This window comes from Pristiophorus japonicus, chromosome 1 (assembly GCF_044704955.1).
Source record: "Pristiophorus japonicus isolate sPriJap1 chromosome 1, sPriJap1.hap1, whole genome shotgun sequence".
NCBI lineage: Eukaryota > Metazoa > Chordata > Chondrichthyes > Pristiophoridae > Pristiophorus > Pristiophorus japonicus.
The window spans coordinates 14,411,847-14,429,074 of record NC_091977.1 but is presented as its reverse complement, the minus strand read 5'-3'; the positions used below and the strand labels follow the sequence as shown (position 1 = coordinate 14,429,074).

Sequence of the window (17,228 nt, the reverse complement as noted above, 5' to 3'; positions counted from 1 at the left end):
TTGCTTTATGGTTCCTTGATGTGCCTTAATTTTCTTGTTGCAAATATATAACAGCATTTCATCCCTTGCATTTTTTTCAAACTTGACTCTCCATATGGTTAGTGTCACTATCAGATTTAGAAAAGATTTTACGACACATCAGAGATTGTCCTCTATTTTACATTGTCCTCAGTTGAAGCGAATAGTATAGATGCATTTAAGGGGAGGCTAAACAAGCATATGTGGAAGAAGGGAATAGAGTGTTATGCTGATAGATTTAAATGAAGGAGGATGGTGGGGGGCGGGCAGAAGAGAGTGAGGTTTAAGTGGAGCATAAACACTGGCATGGACTGGCTGTACTCTATCTCTGAAATGTTCACTCCCTCCCCCAGCCCAGAATTACTATCACAAGCTCTGAATTTATGTGTTCATTGGTGATTAATTATATGGTGGCTGCAACTTTAGATTTAGTAGATATTCAAATTACTCTGCGATGAGGGAAATCAGCAACTGTTGTGACTCATTTGGTAAGTTTGTAAGCCAGTGGAAGCATTGCAGTGATACTTACAAATAGCTATTTTATACAGTAATCAAATCACTTGGAGGCTGTTAACCTAGTTTCCTTTTTCCTCCTCCTGGGCAGGATGACCCTTGACTGTAGCTGCGAATTATAATTTATTACTGGAGTGACAAAAATCTCAGCCTGTGTATTCAGTCATGTGCTATAAAGGGCTATTAAACTTTTATTGTGGCGTATATAGTCTGCAAAAGTAAATGGTTAACCTGTGCAAAACCTATTGCAGTAATTGCATGCTTGTAAAATGTTCACAATTCAATTCCAAGTCAATATTTACAGTTTAAAATATGTTTGTGAGGATCTCTGCAAATGATGGTGGGAATCCATGGCCAATAAAATAATTCTGTTCAGATTAACTAGTCCAGGTTCCTGTTCATTTTCAAAAAGCTATTGCCATCCCACTTCCTCACTGCCACCCCTAACACAGAGGATGGGCAAATATTTGCCGGACCTCTGCCAATTCCGCTGTGTAACCAGTTGCCAGTAGGTGCATTGGAGCAGATTGCAACAAAAGCAAAATCTGAAATAAAAACAGAAAATGCTGGAAACACTTAATAGGTCAGGCAACATCTGTGGAGAGAGCAACAGTTAACATTTCAGGTCGATGACCTTGCATCTGAATTGGAAAGCGTAGAGAGATGTACCAGATTTTAACCAAGTGCAGAGCTCGGGAGATGGGGGTCGAGGAAAGAACAAAAGGGGAGGTCTGATTGGGTGGAAGGCAGGAGTGATTAAATGGCAAAAGAGAGATGATGGGATAAGTAAAGAAACAAAAGATGGGTCTACAGGAGGTGTAAATGGCAACAACACGATTACCAGTACCTGTTGTCCGAAAAAGATGGGAGCAGTGGTTATGATTTGAAATGGTTAAACTCAATGTTGAGTCCAGAAGGTTATAAAGTGCCTAATCGAAAGACGAAGTGCTGTTCCTCGAGTTTCCTTGGAACAGTGTTGGAGGCCGAGGACACCAGTTCGAGTGGGAGTGGGGCAGAGAACGAAAACAAGAAGCTCGGGGTCAATATTGTGGACTTAGATTGGACCCTTGTCCCTGCTGCTGAACTGCACACCATGATAACATCTGTTCTAATTCCAAGTGCGATTAGGTCTTAATTTTCATCTTTCTATAAGCATTGAGCTTCTGTATTATCATAGAATGATACAGCACAGAAGCAGACCATTGTTTTCCCCCTTCAAGTATTTATCCAATTCCCTTTTGAAAGTTACTATTGAATTTGCTTCAATCATCCTTTCAGGCATTGAATTCCAGAGCATAACAATTCACTGCGTTAAAAAATACTCCTCTTGCATCTGTTTCTTTTGCCAGTTATCTTACTTTGCCACACCTCCACCCAAAATCTGCCTTTCTTACTCTAAAATTGACCAGATCTCAGTGATGTGCTCTGAATTTCTCATAAAAGTAAAAAAATCTCTGGGTTACGAATCAGGGCTCTCCCAGTGAGTCATTTCACTGCATGGTGCAGAACTGAGCCTGACAGACCAGGAGAGTCCCAGGTTTGTTCCCTGGTCTGTGATCTGCTTTACAACAGTGGGGCACGATAATTGGGTTAATAATTAACATGATCGGTGCACATCCTATGCTGGTGCAGTGATTGGGTCAGTGTGGCTTCACTTGGGAGGGGAGGGGAATTGGCAGGGGATGGTGAATTATATTGCTTTGTATAGACAATATAGCCATGTAGAAGGTAAGCGTCTTTATAAGTAACAATTGGTCAATGTGATCGCCAGAAGGGGTCGGAGAGGAATATTCGAGTATTTTTTCCCTTATTGGCCCTGGATGTGTGTATCTTTTTTTTTGCCTCTCCCAGGAGATTACATAACTGGAGGGAAGAAGTGTTTAGTCGTGATACTCCAGCATATCATGGTGCAGGCAAGCTTGATGGGTCCAGGTGATCTTTTCCTGCCCGGCAATTTTGCACGTTTGGCATTTAACATGGCATTTTGCACGTTTGGCATTTGTCAACTCAAACCTTTGCTAAAGAACACGATATTCAGACAAAGGTTTCTTTAATTGGTTTCACATGCAGCCGAACATGTTGCCGCGGACAGCTGAAGAAAACTCTTAACTTATTTGAAGTAACCTGTTGTTCTGTAGGAAAAATCTGAGAACCTGTTCGGTGTATATGGCTTCTAATTTCAGACCCAGTTTAATGGTTTTCTCTCCTTCGTGCACATTGGAAGAATGTGTTTTGCAGTTTCTTTCCACCAAAGCAGACTTGACTTCCATCAACGAGCAAAACTGTCCCCTCTTTGCAAGCTTATGCGTTCATCTTCTTGCGATTGCGATTTGAGATTGTATTCTTTTCCGTACTGAGATTTTTGTTTCATTTGTTATTCACACAGATGCATGTGTTTTCTTTTTGGCTCAGGTCTTGCTGTGGCTGTAAAATGTTGCTTTCTAAGTTTACTTTCCTTGTGTTTTCATTAATGTGGTTCCAGTTCTCAAGATCCCATCCAAGATTCCCCCATCAGCTCCATATCCAGCAGTGACTGTGAGAGTGTTTCTGTCACAACCTGTAGTCTTTCCAGCACATACACTCCGAGGTAATGAGACTTCAGAAAAAAAAAGTACCTACAGCTGTGAGTAAGGTGAACTGCATGTATGTGTTCTAGTCTTAATTCGGTGCTACTGGAAGAATCCGCAGTATAGATGGGCCCCTACGGCGATGCATGCATACCTGTGATTAGGAATCCTTGTGATTCACTTATTTTTCTGCATGTGTTTGCATCTATAAATGCAAGTAATTGACACCAAGCAGCTGTTAGAAAAATACTAGCCAAGGTCATTAATCAAACTTTGAGTTGCTTTTTATTACGAGATAACAACGTGTTAATATTCTGTTGAGTTGCGTAAGTTGTATGCCGCACTGTTATTCCTGCCCTCTGTTGCCTTTTTTGCCTTTTGTGCTGAGCAGTGCCAAAGAGGAACTTTTTTTTGGTGTCTAGCGAATGGGGTTAATCTGTACCTCTTCCGGACACTTCAATAGTGAGAGCGGAGCAAGGGAATAGAGCAGGAACATTTCCTAATTTATTTAAATACCTGTAATATTGTTGAACTTCTGAGTTACTCTTTGGCACTGGCCAGTACTCCTGAAAATTAATTCTACATCAACTATATCTACAGAGGAGATTTTTATTTCAGATTCCAGCATCTGCAGTACTTTGTCTTTTTATATCTACAGAGGAGTTTCCTCGTGTCCTGCCTATGATTTTGAATTCCTCTGCTTGCTCTACAGAGAGTGTGGGCTGATCCCCCCTCAATTATTTTGTTTCTTAAATTCGTTTAGGGAATGTCCTGTTCAAGCTGAAGAATTAACGGAAAGTGAAAATTGGGTTAGCATAGGCTGTGCTGTCCAGATTCAACCCAGTTATTGAGTTGAGCTAGTTGAAGCCTGATTCCCAAAGGTTAAGGGTGTGTGGGATATATCTACACACAATTCATTTCAAATTGGCACCAAACTTGTCGCTCGTGGTCATACAAATCTTGAGTATGACAATTTGCAGCTTTACTGAGCAGCCAGTCTGGGACCTAGGTTTCAGACTGTTTGGCCTTTGGTGTAAGTCCATACTGAGCTGACCTGTTTCGAAGAGCATTTTATGCATGCAGTTGAAATATTTCTGTATGAGGGAAGGGGGAAATACCATTTATGGATTTTGGTTTCACTATTCAGGATTTAGAAAAAAAAAATTTTATAAACTGGAGCTTGATACCAATTGAGGCCATTGATCAAAACTGTGGACTACTTTTTGTCTTTGTCACTCCTATTTCTTGTTGGCAATAGATATCAAAGCATTAGTATTACATCAAGCCCTGTAAACGACATGCCCCGTAAGTGACTTGAAGCATTTTTTCCCCTTTATACCATTTTATAAATTTTTGTGCTAATCAGTGCAAGATTTTGGAGCATTTTCCATATTTGGTGCTCAGTGTAAATATTGAGTATCCCCAATTTAGATATAGCACAGATACAGAGATGTTGTTACTTCTCTGCCACAATAAAGTGACTTAACTATTTCTGCATAAGCGCATCAGAGTGAATATTTTCAATATCTCATACCAGCCATCCTTATGGACAATATTAGGCCAGCAATTCCAATCACCCTTGAGGAATTTAATATGGTTCAGAGTTTTGAGATAATACAAGGGCTCTGCCTAAAATGAGTTGAGCCAGTTTTAGCTAGGTACCCAGTGGTTAAAGGTGTACAGCGTATAACTACCTATAATTCATGTCAAATTGGCCCAAAAATCATCACTCTTGGTCATAAGGATGGCTGATGTCGGAAACAAGAAACATTCTCACATGCACAACAGGGTTGGGATTAAATGACATTGGGGCACAGTAGAGGAAGCTTTACTCTGCATTTATTGTGGTACACCTGACGTGAAAACACTTGATGCTGATACTGAGTACTTAAATGGCTGTTCCATCCATCACCTGTTCCCAAAAATTGATGTAGCAAATTGATCTGGAGTTCCCAGCTTAGTTTGTCCTTTTCTCCCTGCTTTTCAGTCAGAATTGTCAGTTCGTCCTTGGCACACCACTTCCAGAAACTCATTCATGCTATTAACTTTGCCATGTAATAGTGTCTTGATACTGAATACAATCAATTTTGCTGCATCATATACAAAATTATGCTCTGAAGAATCATAGAATAGTTACAGCACAGAAGGAGGCCATTCAGCCCGTCGAGCCTGTGCCGGCTCTCTGCAAGAGCACTTTAGCTAGTCCCACCCTCTCGTCCTTTCCTCGTAACCCTGGGATTTGTTTTTCATTCAGGCAATTGGCCAATTCCCTTTTGAAAATCATGATTGAATCTGCCTCCTCCACCCTTTCAGGCGGTGAATTCCAGATCCTAATCACTCGCTGCGTAGAAAAGTTTTTCCTCATGTTGCCTTTGGTTCTTCTGCCAATCACTTTTATTCTGTGTCCTCTGGTTCTCGACCCTTCTGCCAATGAGAACAGTTTCTCTCTATCTACTCTGTCTGGACCCCTCATAATTTTGAACACCTTAATCAAATCTCCTCTCAAACTTCTGTTCGAAGGAAAACAACCCCAGCTCCTGCAGGCTATCCACGTAACTGATGTACCTCATCCCTGGAATCATTCTTGTAAATCTTTTCTGCAACATCTCTAAGGCCTTCACATTCTTCCTCAAGTGCGGAGCCCAGACTTGGACACAGTACTCCAGTTGAGGCCGAGCCAGTGTTTTATAAAAGTTCATCAGAAGAATTGATATCAATGTGAACTGCTGTCACTATTACTAGCTAGTAGACAAAGAACCAGCAAATTTGACAGCCCATTAATAAGTTAGGAAATGAATTGACACCTCCTCCTGCCAGTTAAGGCATTATTATAACTGAGTCCTTGGTTGTAATTGGATTTCTTACCTCTGGAGCATAGAAGCAAAAAGAACACGGCAGAATAGGAAGTAGTCTTTAAAATCTGTAGCTTACCTGGCATTGACGCATGTTGGAAGTTTTCAAATGATGGTCATTTTATGGGTTCAGTGAAGAACATGAGACAAAGACAGTCTTTGGTTGGGTCTTCCACAGAAAAGATGTCCACTTGTAGTGCTGTTTCCTACTTACCAATCATTTTTAAGAATTAAAAAAAATAGTTACATCAAATGGGGCTGGTATTGAGGAACGAAGGCTCCTTGGCACGCAAAGTCAGAGTTGAACAGTCCCAAGTAAAGTTCATTCTACTGTGCTCCAATTGTTTGTCAATCCCAGCCTCTGCCCATTCTCCACTAAATCAGCACAAATTTCTTCACTTCTCATGTCAGGGGAACTTTCTCCTGCTTTATTTAAAATGTATTATTTGTTCTCTGGATGTTGACAACACTGGCAAGGCCAGATTTCATTGTCCAACCCCGGGGAAGACTTTCCACTGGCTGGAGTCATACTTAGCACAAAGGAGGTTTGTTGTGGTAGTTGGAGGCCAATCACCCCAGGCCCAAAACGTCGCTAGCAGAGTTCCTCAGGGCAGTGTCCTTGGCCCAACCATCTTCAGCTGCTTCATCAATGCCCTTTCCTCCTTCATTGTTCTGTTCCATTCGCAACTCCTCAGATAATGGAGTAGTCCATGCTCGCCTGCAGCTAGACCTGGACGATATTCAGGCTTGGTCTAATAAGTAGCAAGTAACATTCGCGCCACTGCCAGGCAGTGACTGTTTCCAACAAGGGAGCATCTAATCACCGCCCCTTAACATTCAACGGAATTACCATCGCCAAATTCCCCACCATCTACATCCTAGGGGGTCACCATTGGCCAGAAACGTTATTGGACCAGCTATATAAATACTGTGCCGACAGAGCAGGTCAGAGGCTGGGTATTCTGCAGCGAGTATCTCACCTCCTGACTCCTCGAAGCCTTTCCAGCATCTACAAGGCACAAGTCAGGAGTGTGATGGAATACTCTCCACTTTATTAAAAAAATATGTTTCGTTCCTGGGATGTGGGTGTCGATTTCAAACTTGTGAAGCAGTTTCCACCACGCACCTGCTACTGGTTCAGTGTCTTAATAGGTTTGTCAGTGTTGCTTTTACTCCTGAATGTTCACAAATTATATATCGTTGTTTCTGTCTTGACCTTTGTTTACTTTTTAAGTACAAAATCCTGTGCAGCTTTGAAATAAATATGCAAGTATGCAATTCTTTGGGATAGCATGTTCTGACATTTTTCACCTTATCGCCACCCCAGAATTCTGCCACACAAGGCTTTCATTTCTTCATTACATCTGCAGCCAGTCATTTCATTTTTTTTATTGAAACCTGGCCAATCTGCAGTATAAAATTACCAGAGATTTGTCATACTGTCATTTCACTCATTTTCTGGATCCACAGAGTATTTTTTGTTAACACTATTTTTTGACAGCACCGTTCATTGAAATATTTTACTGTGAATTGGAAAAAAACTTGATTCCAGTCACATCAAATATGATTTTACCATGCTAATATTCAAGCACTATTGTTGGGTCTGTGGTAATTATTTAGTGGCAAACTAAAACAGCAATCTAAGGACAACGCTTTAACACCGAGCTGGAATATCACCTTCTAAAAGAGTAATGTTCCATTAGTGGAATGAATGTGATCCCTAAGTGTAATCTTCTTGGTACAGCACTTTGGGGATTTTTTCCTATTGTAGTATACAGAGAAAATGGGGTGAAGGAGTCAGTTGGAGTTGTACTGTAATGCATCATTTGCTCATTTACACACATTTCCACAATACAAATGATTAATGTTGGGGTTGTACAATATTGAATTTTTGATCAATGCAGTATGCTCATTAGTATTTTTAGTAGAGCAATAAAGAAGTGTAACAATTATATGAACTCTCCAATTAAGTTAATGTGCAGTCATTAATAACTACATCCTGTGTTGGGGAAAGACATAGTCAAAGGACGAGAGCTATTAAAATGCGTTCCGATTCTCGCAGTTTCTGGAGGTGAAACTAAAATAGAGACTTGGGACAGTTGCAAGAACATTTCAAGAAACAATGCTCAGACCAAGCAGCAGCAACCCTTTCATTTAACTATTAGATTTGTTCAGAAGTGTGCTGCCATGGTTTCAGAACATGTAACAAAAACAGGAGGGGGCAAGAGGAGATAATGCAAGGTCACAAAAATACAGGTGCCTGTCAGAAAACCAAATAACATTGGCTCGTGAGATCTTAAGGATTTAGGATATAAAGGTAAGATGCCATGTAATGTTGATGAAGAATTGATCAAAGGAGTATAAAGGCATCTAAAATTCAGAGTATGTTGAATACAAGCTCTTGTCTACTGGTCAGTAGATTCTGTTTTTTTTAATCTCAACAACAAGTACTTGCTGTTATATAGCTTCACAGGAATGTTATAAAATTTGACACCAGGTCACATAAGGAGAAATTGGCAGGTGACCAAAAGTTTGGTCAAAGAGAGAGGATTTAAGGAGCGTCTTAAAGGAAGGAAGAGGTGGAGAGATTTAGGGAGGGAATCTCAGAGCTTAGGGCTCAGCAGCTGAAGGCACGTCCATCAGTGGTTGAGCGATTAAAATCGGTTGCTCAAGCGGACAGAATTAGAGGAGCGTAGATATCTCGGTGAGGGGTGGGAGGGGCAAGAGCCGTAGAAGGATTTGAAAACCAAGATGATGATTTCAAAATCGTGGCATTGCCGGACTGGGAGTCAATGTAGATCAGTGAGCACAGGGGTGATGGGTGAACAGGACTTGGTGAATGAAGCCACTTGCTCAGTTTAATGGGATGGTCCTTTAAAATAAGTGTGTGTTCTCTTAAATTTTATATTTAGACTCCTTTATCTAAGAATTGATTGGCTGTCCAGTCTTTTCTTGGGTCTTCTGTAGGAGTCACACATTCTGGTCGAGGGTTTAATTTAATAATGTTTAATAGCAGCACCTCTGGTGTTTGAAGCCTTTAGGGAAACTGATGTGCAGGCACGTGTATTCAGCATTATGCTTTGCTGTAAACCCAAGCTGATGATTGGCCTTGAGTTTTTTTTTTGCCAGTATTAACACATGCTCTGTTTTTACAGCCCCGTTGGCAGTCTAACTACAAGTTCCTACACCTCCGAGGATGTCGATCAAGAGGAGATCCAGCTTGCGCTTCTGGCTGCCAAAGTTGCCACGAGAGAAAAGATCAGGGCCCGTTTCCATAGCAGCAGTGATCTTATTCACAGACTTTTCGTGTGCATTGCAGGTATCTGCACACTCTCTCTCTTTCTTTTATTTTAACTAAGAGAATGGCCCGCTTTGCTGCATGGCCGCCTCCTGTGCAATAAGCTCTTCTGGTTCCAACAATGTTCTTGAATTCCACTGATTGCTTGGTTAAACAGTTTGATGCCAACAAATTTCTAAATATATTTTATGCAAGTGGACGAAGAAACAGTAGATGGACTTTTATATGGATAAATGTACAATAATAAACTTTCTCTAAGAATGAGAAGAGGGGAAGAGGCACCATGGAAGTTAGCTCATTGGCAAAGGTGTGGTGATCAGTGAAACAGTCATGCTTGTGGAGAATTTGGTATAAAAACCAGAAATTAATGGCATGGTGGATTGTCATGCAGCAGGTTCTATTTCCTAATCGGATCATAAGTCACTAACTCGGTGGTTCATGATGGCAGACTACCTTTCCATTATCTTTTGAAACCCTTCCTCCTTCGCATTGGTATTGTAGAAATCTGTAGTCCCACCGTCCCTCCTTTTCACACCAGTTAAGTTTACTTGTGCTTGAAATTACTTTTACCAGGACGAATAAGGTAAACTTCAAGGGGAAATATATTTTAATTTGTCCGGTAATTTCTAACTATAACAGGAGAGGCCTGCTTTCATGGGGCTCAATTTTCCCCAGTGATTTGCGCTTTTTTTTGGAGCAGGCTGCTTTTTCTGGCCGAGCTTAAAAATCCCCAGTTTCCCCAATCAATTTGCACCAGCGTAACTCATTTTAGTTATGTTTTTTTTCGGTACGTTTCTTTTTTCCTCAAAAGGGGGCGTTACCAGCCACTTACGCCAATTCTGGCCATTTAGGGAACTTTGGCCAGCTGATAGTTACTCCATTTCTGCTTGGGCCTCTCGAGAAAGACCTTGCGGAGAGTTAAAGAAATTGGCGCAGCTAAGTAATTCCGAGGCCATTCGGCCTGGGCTTGGGGCGGGAAGCGGATCTGGACCGGCATTCATTCGGGACCGGAGAGGCTCGGCGGGGGAGGGAGCCAACTGATCGGCACTCACTCGGGGAGCCCCAACGGAGTGGGACCGTAGGACTAGCACTCCTCCTGGCACACACATACACAACTTGCTCTTTAAAAATGGCCGATTACCAATTCGGAGTTCTACTGCGCATGCGGGGCCATTTCAGCGACGTCAAGAATGTCAGGTTTTCTTTCCCCGCACATGCGCAGAAGGCCCGGCTGCTTTTTCCGGCGCAGGCCGCAGGCTCTCCCCTCTTTTCTCCCCCCTCCCCCCCCCCCCCCCCCACCCGAGGCGACTGGCCACGTTGCGCAGCTCCAGATTACAGTACAAACATTGAGGAAAGTTCGGACATGTTTTTCTGTAGCATTTCTGGACCTAAATAAGCGGCAATACGCCAGAAAACGGACTTGGGCAAAATTGAGCTCAATGTCAGTGTCCTGCAGTGCTTCAGGACTGCTGGTTAGAGCATGAGTTTTTGAACGTATGATGTGAAGGATCCCTTGCAAATATTGCTGCAGGCCTGGGGACACACTGCCTGAACTTCAAAATGCCCATGTTAACTACTCATAGGGAATCTATACTCTTATAGTATTGCAAAAATATTACTTTAGTTTGTGCTATTCAGTCAAAACCCAATATCTGATAACCTTACAGACCTGTTGCATTGCCCCTGTCTTTGCCCTCTCCTTTCATGCATTCTTTACTTTCTACACCTCCTCCCCATTATATTAATATGCTGCATTGCAGCTGCCCCGTTATCTGTTTTTATTGGACCGTTGAGTAAAATATATCATGTTTTTCAAATTGGTCCTGCTGATTTTCTCGCTGCTGCACAAATTACCCAGGTTTTATCTTTTTAAAATTATATTCGTTCCTAGGGGTTGGATGTAGCTGGCAAGGCCGGCATTTATTACCCATCACTAATTACCCTTGAGAAGGTGGTGTTGAGCCACCGCCTTGAACCGCTGCAGTCCGTGTGGTGAAGGCACTCTCACGGTGCTGTAGGTGGGCATTCCAGGATTTTAACCCAGCGACGATTAAGGAACGGTCGATATATTTCCAAGTCAGAATGGTGTGTAACTTGGAGGGGAACGTAGAGGTGGTTGTGTTTCCATGCGTCTGCTGCCCTTGTCCATCTAGGCGGTAGAGGTCATGGGTTTGCGAGGTGCTGTCGAAGCCTTGGCAAATTGCTGCAGTGCATTTTGTAGATGGTGTACACTGCAGCCACGGTCGCCGGTGGTGGAGGGAGTGAACATTTAAGGTGGTAGATGTACTGCCAGTCAGGCAGGCTGCTTTGTCCTGGATGGTGTGAGCTTCTTGAGTGTCGTTGGAGCTGCACTCATCCAGGTAAGTGGAGAGCATTCCATCACACTCCTGACTTGTGTCTTGTAGATGGTGGAAAGGCTTTGTGGAGTCAGGAGGCGAGAGTCGCTGCAGAATACCCAGCCTCTGACCTGCTCTTGTAGCTACAGTGTTTATGTGGCTGGTCCAGTTAAGTTTCTGGTCAATGGCGACCCCCACGATGTTGATGGTGGGGGATTCGGCGATGGTAATGCTGTTGAATGTCATGGGGCAGTGGTTAGATATTTGCTTGTTGGAGACAGTCATTGCCTGGCACTTGTGTGGCGCGAATGTTACTTGCCATTTATCGACCCAAGGCTAAATGTCATCCAGGTCTTGCTGCCTTCGGGCATGGACTGCTTCATTTTCTGAGGAATCATAGATAATTACGACACAGAAGAAGGCCAGTCAGCCCATTGTGTCTGTGCAGGTCGAAAAAGAGCTACCCACCTTTCAGCACTAGGTCCGTAGCCCTGTAGATCACAGCTCTTTAGTGAACATCCATGTCCTTTTTAAATGTGATGAGGGTTTCTGCCTCTACCACCTTTTCAGGCAATAAGTTCCAGACCCCCACCACTCTCTGGGTGAAATTCATTTTTCCTCATCTTCCCTCTAATCCTTCTACCAACTACTTTAAATCTATGCCCCCTGGTTATAGACCCCTTTGCTCAGGGAAACAGGACCTTCCTATCAACTCTAGCTAGGCCCCTCATACTTTTATACACCTCAATTAAATTTCCCCTCAGCCTCCTCTGTTCCAAAGAAAACAACCCCAGTCTATCCAATCTTTCCTCAGAGCTAAAATTTTCCCATCCTGGCAACACCCTTGTAAATCTCCTCTGCACCCTCTAGTGCAATCCCACCTTTCCTGTAATGTGGTGACCAGAACTGTGTGCAATACTCGAGCAGTGGCCTAGATAGTGTTGTATGCAGTTCTAGCATAACTTCCCTGCTCTTGTATTCTATGTCTCGGCTAATAAAGGATAACATTCCATATGCTTTTTTGACTACCTTATCGACCTGTCCTGCTACCCTTAAGGATCTGTGGACATAAACTCCAAGGTTCCTGCACATCTCTCCGTATCCTCCCATTTATTGTATATTCCTTGTCATGTTGTCCCTCCTCAAATGCATTACCTCACACTTTTCCGGATTGAATTCCATTTGCCACTTTTCTGCCCAACTAGCCAGTTCATCAATATAGAAATTTACAGCCAGAAGGAGGCCATTTCGGCCCATCGTGTCCGCGCCGGCCGACAAAAAGCCGCACGGCCCTCGGTCAGCAGCCCTGGAGGTTACATATAAACCTATGAACAATGGCGGACAGGTAAACCGCATCCTGCCCAAACAGACGGCCCCCCACGATTGTGATACTCGATGTATCGCAACATTTTATACTCCACACCACCTGGAGCAATGCAATCTCCTGGGAGAGGCAAAAAAAACAGATGGAAAAACCCAGGCCAATTAGGGGAGAAAAATCTGGGGAAAATTCCTCTCCGACCCATCCAGGCGATCAGTCTTGCCATATTAGATTCCCTGAAGTACTTACCATCGTATCTGTGCCAGCCGACAAGAGGTTTTCCAATCTAATCCCACTTAGCAGCTCTAGGTCCGTAACCCTGCAGTTTATGGCACCTCAAATGCCCATCCAAGCACCTTTTAAATGTGGTGAGAGTTTCTGCCTCCACCACCCTTCCAGGCAGTGAGCTCCAGACCCCCACAACTCTCTGCGTGAAGAAGCTTCCCCTCAAATCCCCTCTAAATCTTCCACCAACCACATTAAACCTATGCCCTCTTGTAATTGACCCCTCCACCAAGGGAAATAGGACCTTACTTATCCACTATATCCAGGCCCCTCAAAATGTTATAAACCTCAGAGGTCTCCTCTGAACCTCTTCTGTTCCAAGGAGAACAAACCCAGCCTATCCAATGTGTCCTCATAGTTGAGATTCTTCATTCCAGGCAGCATCCTCGTAAATCTCCTCTGCACCCTCTCCAGTGCAATCACGTCCTTCCTATAATATGGCGACCAGAACTGCATGCAGTATTCTAGCTGTGGCCTAACTAGTGTATTATACAATTTAAGTATAACCTCCCTGCTCTTGTATTCTATGCCTCGGCCAATATAGGCAAGCATTCCGTATGCTGCCTTAACCACCTTATCCACTTTCAGGGATCTGTGGACAAGCACTCCAAGGTCCCTTTGTTCATCTGCACTTCTAAGTATACCCTTTCCTTATTACCTCACACTTCTCCGAATTAAATTCCATTTGCCACTGTTCTGCCCACCCGACCAGTAGATTGATATCCTTCTGCAGTCCATGACTTTCCTCTTCAGTATCAACCACATAGCCAATTTTAGTGCCATCTGCAAACTTCTTAATCATACCCTCTATATTCAAATCTAGATCCTTAAAGTATACCACAAAAAGCCAATATCTTCCTGCAGTCTAAAGCTTTTCTCACTGTCAACCTCACGGCCAATTTTTGTAGCATCTGCAAATTTCTTTATCATACCCCCCCTACATTTTAGTTTAAATCATTGATGTATACCGCAAAAAGCAAGGGATCACGTGCTGAGCCCTGCGGAATCCCACTGGAAACAGCCTTCCTGTTGCAAAAACAGCCATCAACCATTACATTTTGCTTCCTGCCACTGAGCCAATTTTGGATCCATTTTGCCACTGTCCCTTAGATCAGCCTGCCATGTGGAACCTTGACAAAAGCCTTGCTAAAATCCATGTAGACGCACTGCCCTCATTGACCCTCCTTGTTACCATCTCAAAAAGTTAAATCAAGTTAGTCAGACACGACTTTCCCTTAATTTGCTATGTTTCTATGAACTAAACATCGTGCAATCATCAGTGAAAATCCCCACTTCTGACCTTATGATGGAGGGAAGGTCATTGATGAAGCATCTGAAGATGGTAGGGCCCAGGACACTTCCCTGAGGAACTCCTGCAGTGATGTCCTGGGGCTGAGGTGATTAACCCCCAGCAACCACAATTGATCTCTCCAACAATGAAGTTGAACCCTGTAGTCTAGATTTTCCTTTGTTGGTGTAACTACTGCAATTGGCAGATTTTGGACAGGCTTACGTGGAAATGGGCTGTTTACACCCAATTTTCCTAGATCCGCTCATTAGTGTAACTTCAGATGTTGAGAGCGGCGAAAAATTGCATGCAAGTAAAATATATGGACTGCCATTAATTCTCATGGTTGGTGCCACAATTGGAGGCCAAAATTCTGAGATTTTGGAGAGCCTCAGAAGACATCTTAACTCAGCAGTCATTGCCAAAGCTGAAGGAGCAGAGGTTTAAGAGGGGTGCAGAAATGGAAGAGTCTGCAGCATGTAACAGAGCAGCCCAGCCCTCAACTCCCTCTCTGCCTGTTGAAGTGGAGGTGTTGCTGCATGAGAAGGATTGCTCTTTGTATTTGATGGTATTGTTCCCAACAATCAGCATTGCAGATTGCCTAGAAAGTGGTGGAGCTAAGCTTCAGCTGTTCCGATCATTGCGTGTGCCAGCTCTGCACTGCAGGTCCTTGCAGCCGATGGGATAGTCTACCCCGAGAAAACCGTTCCCAGTTATTGCCAGGGGCTACAGGAATGCTTGGCATCTTTGTGGGTATGGCTGCAACTCATCAGTTAGGGTTAGTTCACAATACCCCTGGCAAGGCTTTGGCTGCCTTTCATGCACTGCTACTGAAAGTAGGACTTGCTGTGATTGTGGTGGTGTTAAGGCAACATCCGATATTGCAGTTAGTGAGGCACTCTCACGTCCTCATAAAGCTATCGGGTCAAATGTTACAGTTTTCTTCAGCAAGAGGAGCTTCCTCTAGGACTATTCTTCTTCCAAAGCAAGATATTTTCACCTCTGTTTGCAGTTGTGGGTATCGGAAGATCGGTGCAAAGCATCTGTTGTGCAGCCTAACCTGCCTAATGCGATTCATCACTCTTGTACCGTTTGCAATCTGTTTGGAAAACCTACCCTCGCCTTCACTTTCTCACTTCAAACCTATAACTAAAGAAATGTGTGGAAGTCAGCTGACATCAACTTTTATAACTGAGTTCAGAAGAAACAATATGAAATCTTATTAAACTCCAGAATAACATCGAAAATGATGCGTCTCAGCTACCTTTTATTGCTGGAGAGAGGACTATGCTGCATGCATTCTCATCACGTTCTTGCCGACAGTCCTTGAGGAACTTGATTTGTACTTGACACGACCGTTCATTCCCCCTGTATATTGCTAACCCCAGTGGCAGTAACCTTTTCATTTGAAACCTGCACTCTCTCAGTAGCTTGTGTTATGCTGTCTGTGGGTATATTATGGATGCAAGCTCTAATTCCCATCAACACCATGTTGATTCGTAGCTTTTGTGACATTGCACACTCAAGAAAATGAGGTGATGGGTGGCTAGCCAAGTGTGGGTGTGATATCAAAATTTAAGCCACAAGAGATTGTTGCATCTGAACCTACGAATGAATAGGACGGCTGTTCTACATTGTACACTGCCTACTGAGGGCTCAAACATGGACTTGTTCATTGTCAAATGGATAAACAATGTCCTTACCTGTCTTTAGCAGGTTTTCTAAGGAGGACACAAACAACCTTCCGGATATAAAAGAGGTCAGAGGATCTAGTAAGGAGGAGGAACTGAGGGAAATCTTTATTAGTCGGGAAATTGTATTGGGGAAATTGATGGGATTGAAGGCCTATATGGGTAGAGTTGCAGAACACCAAAGGGCAAAAAACATTAGTAGGAGTTGTGTACAGACCTCCAATAGGGATGTTGGGGAGGGCATCAAACAGGAAATTAGGGGTGCATGCAATAAAGGTGTAGCAGTTATAATGGGTGACTTTAATATGCACATAGATTGGGCTAGCCAAACTGGAAGCAATACAGTGGAGGAGGATTTCCTGGAGTGCATAAGGGATGGTTTTCTAGACCAATATGTTGAGGAACCAACTAGGGGGGAGGCCATCTTAGACTGGGTGTTGTGTAATGAGAGAGGATTAATTAGCAATCTCATTGTGCGAGGCCCCTTGGGGAAGAGTGACCATAATATGGTGGAATTCTGCATTAGGATGGAGAATGAAACAGTAAATTCAGAGACCATGGCCCAGAACTTAAAGAAGGGTAACTTTGAAGGTATGAGGCGTGAATTGGCTAGGATAGATTGGCGAATGATACTTAGGGGGTTGACTGTGGATGGGCAATGGCAGACATTTAGAGACCGCATGGATGAATTACAACAATTGTACATTCCTGTCTGGCGTAAAAATAAAAAAGGGAAGGTGGCTCAACCGTGGCTATCTAGGGAAATCAGGGATAGTATTAAAGCCAAGGAAGGGGCATACAAATTGGCCAGAAATAGCAGCGAACCTGGGGACTGGGAGAAATTTCGAACTCAGCAGAGGAGGACAAAGGGTTTGATTAGGGCAGGGAAAATGGAGTACGAGAAGAAGCTTGCAGGGAACATTAAGGCGGATTGCAAAAGTTTCTATAGGTATGTAAAGAGAAAAAGGTTAGTGAAGACAAACGTAGGTCCCCTGCAGTCAGAATCAGGGGAAGTCATAACGGGGAACAAAGAAATGGCAGACCAATTGAACAAGTACT

The 17,228-nt window shown here is 43.2% G+C and overlaps 1 protein-coding gene across 3 annotated transcripts in view; it reads left to right on the top strand.

Annotated features, from left to right (window-relative positions):
• Window positions 1-17,228, top strand: part of zfyve28 (zinc finger, FYVE domain containing 28) — a 230,796-nt gene that overhangs the window by 197,469 nt on the left and 16,099 nt on the right. For 2 of the 3 annotated variants that reach the window (XM_070877677.1, XM_070877664.1), the window contains 2 exons: window positions 3,014-3,118; window positions 9,106-9,269. In XM_070877677.1, the coding sequence (XP_070733778.1) occupies window positions 3,014-3,118; window positions 9,106-9,269 (269 nt within the window). The remainder of the gene's footprint in view (window positions 1-3,013; window positions 3,119-9,105; window positions 9,270-17,228) is intronic. The other variant, XM_070877670.1, reaches the window with a different exon arrangement.